Genomic DNA, 14,461 nt, shown 5'->3' with positions numbered 1-14,461 from the left:
ATACGTTTTCAGCAGAGCAGAGCTATAGAAGACATGTCTGATCCTCCTAGGAGACTGGCAGAAAAAAACTGAGCCATGCTAGTAAAGAAGGGGCTGGCCTACAGTTCTCTAGTCTGCCTGAGGATTAGAGAGTAAGTTCACTTTCCCAAGTCATTTGGGAAGCTTGAATTACCCGGCTCAGATCCAGACCCCAGAGAAGCCCGGGAGGGAGGACATCCTCCGGCTCTCTGCTGCTCTCTATCTGAGGTCTGTAAGTGTGACTTCTCTTGAGGCCATTTTTGTGTCCTCAGGTCTGACGAGAGACTGGGTGGGGGACAGGGGGGATTCAGCTGTGGGGGATTCTTATGAGGAGTGCTCTCCTGGAGGGTTGCTGTGTGGGGGGTACTTATGGTTCATGACACTGACAGTGCACCTGGCTCCTACCTATCCACCATTCTTTTGACACTGACAGTGCACCTGGCTCCACCTGCAAGGTGCACTGTCTATAGAATGGTGGATAGGTGGAGCCAGGGGCACTGTCTATAGAATGGTGGATAGGTGGAGCCAGGTGCACTGTCAGTGTCAATAGAATGGTGGATAAGTGGAGCCAAGTGCACTGTCAGCATCAATAGAATGGTGGATAGATGGAGCCAGGTGCACTGTCAGTTTCTATAGAATGGTGGATAGGTGGAGCCAGGTGCACCGTCAGTGCCAATAGAATGGTAGGTAGGTGGAGCCAGGTGCACTGTCAAGATGTGCAGTCTACAGTCCACCTTGCCACCATTCTGGACCTATCATCATTTGAACCCAACTTTTTTTTTTTTTTAAAAGCTGTTTGGACACACCCACCATAGCTCCACCCACACGCTCATTAATGACGCTCTCTGAGAGCTCCCAGGTATGGTAATATCACTGTGCCCTGCAGCAGAGCTGAGGGATCCGGATCCTGCGAGAATGCACTCCCGCTCCTGTGTTTATACGTCACACACCCAATAGGCTCATATATCAATATTCCCCATTGAAAAACTACTGCATTACACCGGCCACCTATAATCTACCATCGACTACTCCTGCCTGAAACTGACGATATCTCTTTAGCAGCTAGCATGTCTGACTTTACATCTCTCTTTTGATTGGTCAGTCGCATAGAGGTCTGACCCGCAAGAGTCTCCATTCATTTATTACGCGAATTACAAGGCAAGGCATATCCCCTTCTGTACTTTAATCCTTAACTTCCACAGTCATTCAAAACGAATTATAAGTCAGCATAGGTGTCAGTTGTAGGAGATGACAGACTGTGACAACGTAACACTAACGAGAAAAGAAAAAGAGTCCCCCCCCCTGTTACTTTGGTACAGTCCAAATGCTGACTGACGCGCATGCGCTGTTTGATTTCCTTCTCGGACTGTCATGGCGGCCAGTACGGTGGGGCGGAGGGGGCATAGTAACATGAATACGCTGTCTTTATCCGGGAAGGAGATGGCCCGGTGGCTAGGTCACGGCGTACTTGTATTCCTCATTCTCTCCTTGTTGCTCCCAGCCGGTGCTCGGGCTAATGTGTGCAGAGTGAAGGTGAGAGGCTAACAATGACTGGCCGGCTGTACAGGAGTATGGGGAATGCTGGTGTTTATTAGTATCCTCCATTGTAGGTCAGGAAGGGTAAGGGCCCCAGAGCTGAGCGTGTATAGATGAAGGGTAAGGGCCCCAGAGCTGAGCGTGTGTAAATGAAGGGTAAGGGCCCCAGAGCTGAGCGTGTGTAAATGAAGGGTAAGGGCCCCAGAGCTGAGCGTGTGTAAATGAAGGGTAAGGGCCCCAGAGCTGAGCGTGTATAGATGAAGGGTAAAGGCCCCAGAGCTGAGCGTGTATAGATGAAGGGTAAGGGCCCCAGAGCTGAGCGTGTGTAAATGAAGGGTAAGGGCCCCAGAGCTGAGCGTGCGTAAATGAAGGGTAAGGGCCCCAGAGCTGAGCGTGCGTAAATGAAGGGTAAGGGCCCCAGAGCTGAGCGTGCGTAGATGAAGGGTAAGGGCCCCAGAGCTGAGCGTGTGTAAATGAAGGGTAAGGGCCCCAGAGCTGAGCGTGTGTAAATGAAGGGTAAGGGCCCCAGAGCTGAGCGTGTGTAAATGAAGGGTAAGGGCCCCAGAGCTGAGCGTGTGTAAATGAAGGGTAAGGGCCCCAGAGCTGAGTGTGTGTAAATGAAGGTTAATAACTATCCTAATAACTGCCATTTAAAACTAAAAGCAGAACTTCAACCAAAAATTAGATGAAGATGGACCTCCCATGATAAACGTTCTGCATTTTTTTTGCCCTTGCATCCATTTTATAGTTGAACTAGGGGTGTGTGTATTCGGACTCATTCACCGGGGTGCAGAGGTCCATACACAGCAAAAAACAGCAGGATCTCCGCACCCAGGGGCCACAGGTATTGTGTACAGCCTGCCGGTACAAATCAATGACAGGCTGCAGCTGTATGTTCATACAGGTTCAAAAGTATACCCCTGGAGGCAGACAGTCTTCATCCACGGGTGTACATCCGGATCTGTGCACAAGTATATGCTCACAGTGTATACCAGTGTACAGCTGCAGCCTTGATTTGTCGCTGTATGCAACACCTGTGGCTCCCAGTATATAGTAGGAAGAATCCGTCCACACTCCTATGCTAATTCAGTTTATTGAAAGTTCGTCAGTGACACAGGTCTGCCCCCTCTGACATTTTTTACCCAATTCTGGGCTTAGTCACATGAATATGGGTGATGCATGTCAGAAGCATGTTAGTCATATGACACAGCCCAGGTATTGGGTGAAACATGTCAGAGGAGGCGGACCTCAGGCAGAACTCTGTGTCACTGACTAACTTTCAATAATCTGATTCAGCGTGGTACAGAGTGCAGCCGGATTCTTCCTTTACTATATACATGTTTGGCTGCAGCGAGGACACACTCCTGTCGGTGAGCACCCAGCTGTCTTTCTCCAGCTAAAGCCGTGGAAGAGCAGTTCTTTATTCCTATACCTCAGGCTCCTGGGCGCAAAGATTTTTAATACGGTGTATGGACTTCTGCACTCATGTAAATAAACCCTTCAATCTTGGTGAGCTTTGTGTATTTCTTCTTCCAGATCTGTGCAGTAATCCAGTGTGAAACTTTCCTCTGTGCAGGATCTTCCTGTAATAAAGACCGGTCACTGCTGCTCTCCCCTTGTGCCGGGTGACTGGTCTTGTCTCCGCCCCCCTCTAGTATTGCAATGCGGTGACTGGCACCGACATGAGATGACTTAGAGAATAATGCAGCATGTCTGCATTTTTGGCAATGCACCACTCGTCTCAAGGCAGCGTTGTGATGTGAATAGGGCAGATAGCAAACAATAAATATGTGCTCTTGCAGTGGCTGGTGTTGATCAGGTGCTGAAAAACACCAGTAACCACACATGATGCGAACGGGCCTTTAAAATAGGAACTAACTCTCAGTGACTTTCAGCTTCAACATGGAGATCAACAAATTAAACATTCCAAAGTAAACTATTTACTAAAATTGTTGCCAAAGCACTTGCGGTTTAGCACTTTCAATGCCCTTGGTTCTCTCAGTGCCATGTCCTGAACTTCTGGTGAGGAAACGCATGTATACTGAAGAGGTAACTGGGGACAATGCAGTCTCAAGCAGCTGTCAGTCTATTAGCTGGGAGTGTCTTGTTATCCTAGGCTAGAAAGCTGTGTAGGGAGACACTTCTCTAATCTCAAGCAGGAGAGTGCATGCAAGGGTGACTCCATAGGACACTGCAAGGGAAAGGAGCCACCCTGAAACAGGAAACATTATGCAGAAATCATGGCACCAACTTAAACTGGAACAAAGGCTACATTAAAAATGTGAAGAAGCTGCATACTAAGTATTTAAATCAGCTGCTGAAAGTGCTTGTAGAATTGAAGGTTTATTTTCACTTATTGCAAATGCATCTACAGGTTTCTCTTAGTCCCCCTGCAAAGTCTTGCCAGTAAAGTCCACCTAATGCAGCTTCCTGTGATAGTGTGGCAACAATGCTGCACTGTTCCTGGACTCAAAGCGTTGTTGCCTCTCTCATGTAGAATGCGCCTACTTGCACTACAGTGGGATGAACAAAAATGCAGAGGGCTTGGCTTTCAGCAATGTCACTGCTATTCACAGGCCTGTAGCTTGTCAATCAGCACCTGGCCACACCTAGTCCTGCCCACTGCTTTCTGTATTGACAGATCTGCCTCTGTTGCTGAACCTTCCCCCCCTGTGAGCTGCAGTGTCTGGGAGGGAGAGCACATGAGACCAATGAAGGAGGATTTGGCTCAGTCAGGGAAGGAAAAAAAAAATGAGGCTTGTGCATCACACAGTAACTGGATTTAGGGCTTGGTTACAGTAGACAGTCACACGGGAGCCTTTAGTTTTACTTTATTACGGTAAGTGTTTGTAATGTGCTAATCAAAAAATACGTTGTGGTGATGGTGGAAGTAGCAAAAACGGAATCAAACTTTCTTAAAAACCTATTTTGACATTGACTGTTATTGGAACCCAAAGGACAAATATTAAAAACCTTGACTTATCCTTCAGAATCGGGGACAGACAAAAGCTGTGTTGGGACTGATATCCAGTTTCATTCTTTCCAGGTTGGAGAAGGAAGAGAATCTGAAAACTGTGGAACAAATATCGATTTGGAGCATTCGTTTGAACTTGGTAAGTTGGTGATGAGGCTGTTTCTGGAATGCTCTCCCTGTTACTGTTTTACATTGTACTGATTCCCCTAGATCAGGGCTGGGCATATTGCTGGAGCCAAGCTGTCAGGGCTGTGTTGCTGCTGATGGATAACATGGAGAACTATGGGGTTAGGGCTTTTCCCCATAGTTCTCCGAAGGGTAACGGGAGGACACAAACTAGCGTTCTCCCGTCACCCTAAGCTCAGTATACCGCGAGCTGGAGCTCGTGGTATACTGAGACGCCGCAGCTGAAGTGGATCCCGAAAATTATGTCTGGATCCGCCCAGCTGTGTGAGTGACAGCTGGCTCTGCCTATGTAGAGGCAGAGCCAGCTGTACCCGGCCCCTCCCCCATCCGTTCCACCAGTCAGCGCTGGAGGATCGGGGAGGGGAGAACCCAGTCACTCCCCTGTCACGGCTCTCTACAGTGACGGGATCGAGAAGTGAGCGAGCGCCGGTATGTGTTCGCTCACTTCCCGATCTACTGAGCCGACCTGTGACAGTTTCATTGTCACAAGTCGGCTCAGATTATGAGGCTGAGGGAAAAGCACTCGCCTCATATTTCTCCTTTAAAGGAGAACTATTGGGTAAGTGTTTTTCCCCATAGTTCTCCTAAGGGTAACGAGAGGACACAAACTAGCGTCCTCCCGTCACCCAAAGCTCAGTAACTCGCGGTATACTGAGACGCCACAGCCGAGACGGATCCCAACATCACTGTCGAGATCCACCCAGCTGCGTAATTGACAGCTGGCTCTCCCCCGTCCGTTCCGCCAGTCAGCGCTGCAGGATCGGACAGGGGGGGCGGGGGATTCCCTGCAGGGAGCTGTGATTGACGGTCACGGCTCTCTGCAGGAATAGATCGAGAATTGAGCGAGCGACGTTATGTGTTTGCTGACTTCCCGATCTATTGAGCCGACATGTGACAGTTTAATTGTCACAGGTCGGCTAGAACTATGAGGCTGAGTGATTTTCACTCACCTCATAGTTCTCCTTTAAAGAAGACCTCTGCTAAACACTGACTGCGTCCACACTGAAGCAAAACATCACTGCTATAAGCAATATAGTAACCTTTCTATGTTGATACACTTGGGTGGTGGGGGGGGGGGGTTTGAGGGCGCAGGATTGCAGGAGCAGGGGTCACAAAACAGAGGCTGTGTTATATACTTTACTAAATGTTAGACAGCCTGAAGTTTGTCTAAATATTTAGCAAATTGTTATGTGTGTTTTATAAATGTTTTCACACAGATTTCACCAAGTTTTACACATGAAAGTGGTGTGATACTCAGGTGGTATAAATCGATCCCTCACTGTTTATGTGGTTGCCATGGTACTAGCAGTTCTGTATTTCAGGAAGAACACGCCGTGTATGCTCTGGAATAATAGTTATTTTATATTAATATATTTAAAACCAGCAGTTGTAAGTCTTGCTGGGATGTATAAAGAGCAGAACAGTTGAAATACTTCAATGCTCCAGGCTTTCTTCGACTCTCCTACCATAACCAAAAACCTGGCATTTGGCCATGTAATCTTTACAGGAGGGGGGAAGTGGAGTTTAGATCGATTGATTGTTTTCTTTAGTAAAGAGAACATGTTTTCTTTAGTAAAGAGAACATAACTTAAACAGCTCTGGAGGCAAGTAAAGCAACTTTATATCCAGGATAAGTAAGTATCTCGTCCTTTTTCACACTTAGCAGCAAATTTGTTGATGTAATCTTATGTTAACGTTTTGGTATAGGTTGACTTTAAAAGAGAATTATAGGGAGAGTGAAATGCACTCTTCCCCATAATTAGAGCCAACATGTGACGCTGAAGCTGGCACATGTCGGCTCTATTGATCGGGAACTGAATGATCACATACCGATGATCGCTGAGTTCCCGTTCTTCTCTCTGCAGAGAGTGGTGACTGTCAGTCCCGGCTCCCCGCAGGGATTCCCCCCCTCCCCTCTCTGTTCCTCCAGCACTGACTGGAGGGACGGATGGGGGAGCAGGCGGGCACAGCTAGCTCTGCCTCTACCTGTCAATCAGGTGGTAGGGTACAATATTGTCGGGATCCGTCCCAGCTGCAGCACGGCTCTGTTTTGGGTCACAGGAGGACATTAGTTTATGTCCTCCTGTGACCCTAATGAGAACTACAGCCAAAAAAGGTTATGCCATAGTTCTCTTTTAAAGAAGCTGCTGCTTTAGGACTACTGAAAGCCACTGGCAGGTATGAATTGCAAGCACCAGAAGTGTCTTCAGCAACTTTCAGTACCCTGTGCTTGGCTCATATGCTTGGTCATTCTGATTGGACACTTTCTTATAGTGCTGAAACGTTTCTGCACCATCTCACCTCTAAATCAATCTTGCTGGGCTGTGAGGCACCCATCATAGTGCTGGGTCAATAGGAAATGTGAAGGGACATGGCATAATGGCAAGCTCTAAATCAAAAATGTCAGAGCTTTGTCTGATCAGAACAACCTGCCATTTGGACCAAATGGGGGAACTTAATATATTTGTGCAGTGACCCTTCGGCGCCTGCATTTGTCACTTCAAGAATACTGAATAATACTAACGGGTATGGAGTCTCACTAAAGCATTTTCAGCTTTGATATTGATGTTTTTTATATTTACAGTTCTTGCTTTTTTGCCTTTCAGTGACTTTAAATATGTGTGACAGGTCTGGAGTATAAAATATGTAACTGGGGTCTTTTTGTTTTGGCATAGATGACAGTATCCACTTCAAAAAGAGAGGGTCGCTGATCCTGAACCCTTCCCCAGACCAGAGTGTTTCTATTTTACAGAAGCAGCTGACGGAGGATGAGAGGAACAGATTAAGGGTACGTGCTTTATGTTTGAAAGTTCCTTCAAAACCAGTTTCATTCGATAAAGTACACGCTCTGCAAGAATTATAAGAGGACCTGTACTGTGGAGGCAGTGCCCAAAAAGGGCAAGTGGCAGGACAAGTCACAATATTGCCTGTATGCTCCCTGTAGCTGTCTTTTTTTTTTCCCCCCATTGCTGACTCATCATGCCATGTTTCATACTATGTTTCTGTATGGAGGAGACCATTCTTGCTCATGTCAGAGCTGTCCTCATGATGACTACTGGGGGACATGTTTAAAAAACAGCAGGACAGATGTAGAAAGCAAAGATCCACAAAATGAATAAGGCAGAAACAGACAAATCTGCATTGCAGGACCTCAGGAACAGCGTCCCCTCTAGAAAGGAGAGCCGTGATCAGCACAGTAATGACCTCACCAAATCTCACTCCAAATCTGAGACTAGCAGTCAGGCACAGTGCCTGAGATCCTACACTGCAGAGTTAAAGCAATCAGGCTACAGACAGCAGTCTCTAGACACAGTCACATGTCAGGAAGTGAATTATCATTTTTTAGTATCAAGGTAAAAGGTTTTAGGGGTTACTACTTAGGCAAAGTTAAAAGAGAACTATAGAGTAAGTGTTTTTCCTCCTAGTTCTCTTTAGGGTCCAGGGAGGACATATAGTAACCTCCTCCCATGACCAAAGCTCAGTATATCGTGGGCTATTGCCTGCGACATACTGAGAGTGCCACAGCCAGGACAGATCCTGACAATACTGTTGAGATCCACCCAGCTGCTTGAGTGACAGCTGGCGCTGCCTATCCAGAGGCAGAGCCAGCTGTGCCCGCCCCCTCCCCTATCCGTTCCTCCACTCAGCGCTGGAGAATCGGGGAGGGGGGGGGGGATCCCTGCGGTGAGCGGTGACTGTCAGGGAGACTATCGGGAAGAGAGCGGATCGGCTGGATGTTTCTGCTCACTTCCCGATCGATGGAGCCGGACCTGTGACAGCTTCTTTGTCCCAGGTCGGCTCTAACTATGAGGATGAGTGGAAATCACTTACCTCATAGTTCCCCTTTAACAGTTCACTAAATTCCCAATAAGATAATAAAACTTTTTTTCTTTTACATATAGGTACACTTTAAAGTATCTGCTTTTCAGACACAACCATCTTATACCATCTCCTTTTCTTCATCTCTTCATAGTAGTGGTAATGCATGTTGAGTCCAGCATGACACAATTAGGGCGGTTCAGAGGTTTGCTAGTTTCTGCTTTGATAATATGTACAGAAGAGTACATTTTAGAATATTTTGTGCTGCTTGGTAGAGAGTTTCTGCTAACCCGATTCAATCCGATCATGTCCAGGCTAGCCTGGGTTCCTGGTGTGTGAATCATCTTACATCTCTTTGTAACTTAATTTAAAAATTATATATATATATTACATTGTTTGCTCTGATATGTTGAAAGCATGATATAAGATTTGTAAAGTTATTCCTTCTTTAATTTTGAATTATCAGACCCATTCAAGTCAATGTTATAGTGAGTATTTATTTTTTCAGGATATCGCAAACCTGAATGGACTTTATAGAGTACGGATCCCTCATAAGCTAGGACTATCTGAAGAATCTAGTCATTATGTTACATCATTTGTCCGGGCGGTAAGTTCATGTTTTTTTTTCTTTTTTTTCTTCTGTGTAGGATTTCAAAGAAGTCTGTACTAAGGGAATAGGGATGCTGTTGTTAATGGCGCTTCCTTTTGATATTGCTAGTGGCCTGGCTTTTACCCTAATCCGCTGGTTTCAGTCGTATGAGGCATTAATGTGAAATAACTATGCAGATTCGGGGTTCTAACTTTCCTCTGCATGCTTTTTCCATGTATGTGACTTGAATAGTATTGATGCCAGAAACAACTAAGCAAAAACTATTCTCAGAAGATCACTAATAGCAGCCACTGTCTTAGTTTTCCTTAGAAGGACAACTAAATCTTTGGTATAGTTGACCTTTAATTAATCCCCTCACCTCCCTACAATCCACTTGGTCATTGCATGGCACAGGCTTTCCAGAAAAATCACCTGTGCCAGGTTGTTTTCTTAGTTCGATTGAGTTCTGCAGACCCATTCATTATTATGAGCATCTGTGCATGAAATGATTGGGGAAAGAAGAGGACCCAATGTGGACATTTGCTGTGCAGGGCTGCACAGTAACTATCACTGGTATTGGAACAACGGTAAGTAGGGATGCACCGATACTAGTATCAGTGCCGAGTATTTGGGCGAGTACTCGTACTTGCCCAAATGCTCCGATGCCTAGCCTGATACCCGAGCTTCCGGTATCAGGAAGTGTAATGACTCACTGCCCGGCTTCCTGATTGGCTGGCAAGCCAGCTCCATGCTCCCTCATCATTACACGGCGCCCGGCTTCCTGATTGGCCAGCTTCCAGACCAATCAGGAAACCGGGCAGTGAGTCATTACACACTGCCCGGCTTCCTGATTGGCCAGAAAGCTGGCTCCATACTTTCTCGTCATCTAGTGACGAAAAGCATGGAGATGGTTTCCCGGCTAATCAGAAAGCCAGGTGGCTGGTCATTACACGTCGCCTGGCTTCCTTAATGGTACTTCCGGTATTCGGTATCGGTGAGTACCGAAATAAAATATTCGTACTCGATACCAGAAAAACGGTATTGGTGCATCCTGAACAGTAAGTATTTGACCAGGTGGCTTGCACTTAGGTGGGGAGAATTAATTAAAACAACTGTTTTAAAGGTACCATAAGACCCGTTAAAGTGGACCTATCACTAAATTTTACAACACACACTTTGTTTTCTGAATGGTTCTCTTTAAGCATACCGACATAAAGAAATCAAATACAGTTTTAAGCCCCCAAGATTCATACTTCATGGTTTTATTTTTTTATTTTTGTCTGATCATGTGAATTTTACACTTTTAAGTGAACATGTAGTTTGGCCCTGCTTGGCAAAACAACATTTGCATTTTAATGCCCGCCCCTGCAACAGCTTAAACTCACTTTGTTCCAGTTTCATGCTGGTAGCAATTAAAATACCCAATACATTTGTGTATAAGAGGGCATGTGACACTCGCACTTCCTCCCAATTGGCCACTCAAATTCTGTTACATGGGGATAAAGACAACCCTGTGTAAGCTCCATCGGAATGAACTTGGAGCTTACAAAGGACTCCCTACTCTTTGCACCCCACAGAGTGGTTCGGCAGTGAAGGGAAGACAAGTACAAAGCATGGGAAGGTGAACCACAAGTTCATGTTAACATTCTATGTCATGGTGATATTTTCATTGCAGTGCTCCATGGTCGAATCTCACCTCTCAGATCAACTCACTGTTCACACGGACATTTCTGGGAATATTGTCGGTATTTCCATAGTCACCCTGCCAGGGTCCTGCAATGGTGTAGAGGTGGAGGATGTGGATCTAGAGCAGTTCAATACCACTGTCTATATTCAGCAGCCTATTCCTGCAGCAGTGTGAGTTCCTATCTCAAACTGTTGTGTGTTTTGTTTTCTGTCATTTTATTTGTTCTATCAGATAGCCAGCATTTTATTTCTTTCCAGACCTGAAACTGCAGCTTTCATAGAGCGCTTGGAGATGGAACAAGCCCACAAAGCAAAAAATCCACAAGAACAGAAATCCTTTTTTGCTAAATATGTAAGTGTTCGAGCCTACAAAAAATGACTTAATGTACTAAAAGTAGAGGTTTCCGAATTCATATGGTACTCTTTTTGGCTACAAGGAATCAAAATGTCATTTGGACACCTTGCACATTGCTCTTTGCCTCAATACATAAGCTTGTTTGACTAGTCTGCATTTGATTACATGGGAAAGCACGTGAGGGCTCACATAAATTATGTATTGTCCACGCTGCATAGGGTAACCAAATGATGTTCTAACTCTTGATCCCCCAGCGTGCCTTACAAAAAAAAAAAACTGCAAGAAACGGATTATTAATTCATTAGTTGCATATAATGGGGGATTACTGTTAGTCATTTTCTCTGCAAAGAAATGTATAAAAACTGTGGGAATGAAAAGGGGAGGTGTTGTCCTGGGCTGCCAATTGAAGGCTCGACAAGTAAAAATCACTGAGCTGGTATTTTTACCAGTAAACTTTGCAGTTACGCTAAGGCCTGAAAAATCACACAGGTAACTTCACGTCATATGACATAATAATTGTTTGGTTTCATATATTTGCACATTTATGCCTTTCATGCACTTAATATGGAGGTTAGCACCTATTTCACTATAGTGATTTAATTCATTTATCCACTTTGCTTCTACACACTTATATCTAGTCATCCCTTTAGTTACTGATTGAACCATTAGCGCTGTATATTCAGTTAAACAATGAGCCTATAGTGGCGGTGTTTCAGAATACCTCTTTCTTTACATATAGGGGAGCAGAGTTCCCAGATTTACAAACAAAAGGTAGAGAGACTGGAGCATTACAGCAGTGCCTGTATGTAAAACCAAAGTACTGAGCAAGTAGGGTGTGCGATTGCTGGGTTCTTTCCTAAAATACCAGTTGCCTGCCTCTTTGGCTTCAACACTTGCAGGGTTTTTCACAAAGGGTGAAGAGTTTGGAGAAGGCAGGAGAAGTAAGCATTCTAGGACAACATGGCTGAACTGAAAAGTGAGCTGAATTGGCGAATTTTTCCAAATCAGTTATGTTGTCCTAGATTGTTCACTTCTCCGGCCTTCTCCAAACTCTTCACCCTTTAGTGAATAGCCCTGTTGGAGTTACTCATTTGGAACATGTTTGAAGATTACAGTGAAGGACCACTGATATGCATACTAGTTCCAAGTCTTTACCACAGAAACCTCTCAAACCATTGGATCAGCAAAACTGTCAGGCAGCCAGCGTTTGTCGGCAAGGTCAGCAGCGGCAGCCTACGTGCTCTTATCAAAACCGGTTTCTGTTACCACTCATTTGTGGCTGGAATATTAAGATACGTTTTCCAACCTACACTAGAAACATTGAAGTTTAGGATCTTTTGGCATTTGTGGATAAAGCAGACCCTCTCCCCTTCCCCAGTTTTTATACATCATTTCCTATGGTTATACAGATATAGGTGGCAGGCTGGTGACAGACCTTGGCATACTGGGGCATTGGGGTAAGGCAGCCTATTGAAATGCACCAGAACATCCAAAATAAGGGACATGCACCATTTTTGGCAGGGCACCACAACACTCGGTAGAGCATTACCACGTGTTGAGGTGCTCTGCAACCTATGTCTTGTTGGAGCTGCATTGGGATGTCATTCAAAATGGATGGCACAGGAACGTGTTGATGCATGTAACATGCATTGCAGTAACGGGAAGCACTTCCCAGTGGAAACGTGTCTATGGCCTCTAGGGTCTGCAGTGTCAGTATGGTGTAACGACGGAGAGTGGTTTAGTCTGTGAAAGTTCTCATTCATCCAGGTCGTGGTATATCTGTAAGGCAGCTGGACTCGCTGTATTTTTCTTGAAGGCGTTAGATGACCAGCGGAACGTCTTCAAGAAAAATACAGCAAGTCCAGTTGCCTTGACTTATTTTTGACAGATATGAAGAGTGGTTTTGTTTCAGCACAAAGCAAAGTATTCCCTGAGCACCTGTATTGTATTGAGACTCTGACACAATACAAATGCCAAAGGCTCTCTCCCTAGGTGCTTTAGTATACAAGACCTATGCATAAGCCTCCTTCACATGTCATGTGTCCAGGGTTATAAGTGACGTCTGTTTTATCTCTCCATCCTCACAGTGGCATATAATTCTAGGAGGGGCAATGTTGCTAATGTTAACCAATTCGGCGAAACTTCCGAGGGAGCCGGCACAACAGGCCTGAGGAACTGAAGTAATTCACTTGTCCTAAACTCTACCCCTTCTCTAATGCTACTCTTTCTACTTGCACTTTATTTTCTCTGAGCTCTGAGACTAAACGAATACAAATTATGAACTAACAGATTTTCAAGGGCAGATATTAAAAAAACAAACTATTGGGCATATGTCTATCTCCTGTCAGCAGGACCAATCGTGTTCTTTCCTCAGTTGTGTGAGGGACCATTTTTTTGCACTTGCTGCACATCACTAGGACAAGGAGGTGGAGTTTTGTAGCATCATGAGTTCAGCACTTCTTCCATTAAATGATATCTTGGCCTTTTAGGCGTGCTTTTAGTTTGACTGCACAAAGACAGCCCAGGTCTGATTTCTGCCTGGACTTTTACCTATGATTGACAAGGCACAGAACACTAAGTAGCCAATCTGTAGTCCTCATTTAATGTTCTAGCTGCTTCAGCATAAGGCAAGGCAAAACTTGCTTTCTAAGGGGAAATGTTGTCGCTGCCTTCTAAGGCCCCGTTCCCACTGCGCGATATGCACATCGCGCGATATCGCGAGATTTGCCGCGCGATATCGCGTTCAAGCTTGCATTGAGCAAGCTTGAATCGCAGCTAAATCCTCTCCAAAAAGGGTCCTGCTGTAGCAACACACGACCCGCGACAGCCGGACCCTTTGCCCCAGTGAAATGCATTGGAGCGCGATATTGCGCGGTAATTTGCCGCGCGATAAGTCGCTCAATGTGAACGGGGATTTAAAGTAAACCAGTAATGGGAAAATATGGAGCCTTCTATTGCTGACCTTCCTGTCTGAAAATGCTGGTTGCTTTGCTGTCATGGTGATCCAATGTTTTTTTATCTTTCTAACTCACTGACCCAGAACTAATGTGCAGATCAGGAGTTTTTATTTTGCTTGCTGCATATTTTTATTGCAGACCAGTAACTCAGAAAGCATTGAGAGCCAGACCGCTAGCAGTTCAGGGGGTCAACCGTGGCAGCGCCCCAATTTCCCTCGCTACAGATTTTCCTTGAAAAAAACCTTTCTGTGCAGTTAGGCTGTTGGTAGCTGTGTATTGTCTGTAGCAATTGTTGACTCAAGTTTGTCATTGGGAGTACACATCCAGATACAGTCAGTGGA

General features: G+C 45.3%; 1 protein-coding gene across 2 annotated transcripts in view; it reads left to right on the top strand.

Annotated features, from left to right (window-relative positions):
- Positions 1-1,364: 1,364 nt before the first annotated feature.
- EMC10 (ER membrane protein complex subunit 10) overlaps positions 1,365-14,461 on the top strand; it is a 21,366-nt gene continuing 8,269 nt past the window's right edge. Inside the window, exons 1-7 of one of the 2 annotated variants that reach the window (XM_018566729.1) lie at positions 1,365-1,551; positions 4,601-4,667; positions 7,390-7,502; positions 9,042-9,140; positions 10,798-10,979; positions 11,067-11,160; positions 13,251-13,343. In XM_018566729.1, the coding sequence (XP_018422231.1) occupies positions 1,390-1,551; positions 4,601-4,667; positions 7,390-7,502; positions 9,042-9,140; positions 10,798-10,979; positions 11,067-11,160; positions 13,251-13,334 (801 nt within the window). In that variant the 5' untranslated portion in view covers positions 1,365-1,389 and the 3' untranslated portion in view covers positions 13,335-13,343. The remainder of the gene's footprint in view (positions 1,552-4,600; positions 4,668-7,389; positions 7,503-9,041; positions 9,141-10,797; positions 10,980-11,066; positions 11,161-13,250; positions 13,344-14,461) is intronic. The other variant, XM_018566728.1, reaches the window with a different exon arrangement.

The sequence above is a fragment of the Nanorana parkeri genome, unplaced genomic scaffold, assembly GCF_000935625.1.
Source record: "Nanorana parkeri isolate BGI_ZX_2015 unplaced genomic scaffold, ASM93562v1 scaffold970, whole genome shotgun sequence".
In the NCBI taxonomy this organism is placed as follows: domain Eukaryota; kingdom Metazoa; phylum Chordata; class Amphibia; order Anura; family Dicroglossidae; genus Nanorana; species Nanorana parkeri.
Note: the sequence above shows the minus strand (reverse complement) of the source record. Positions and strands in the feature narration are given on the sequence as shown.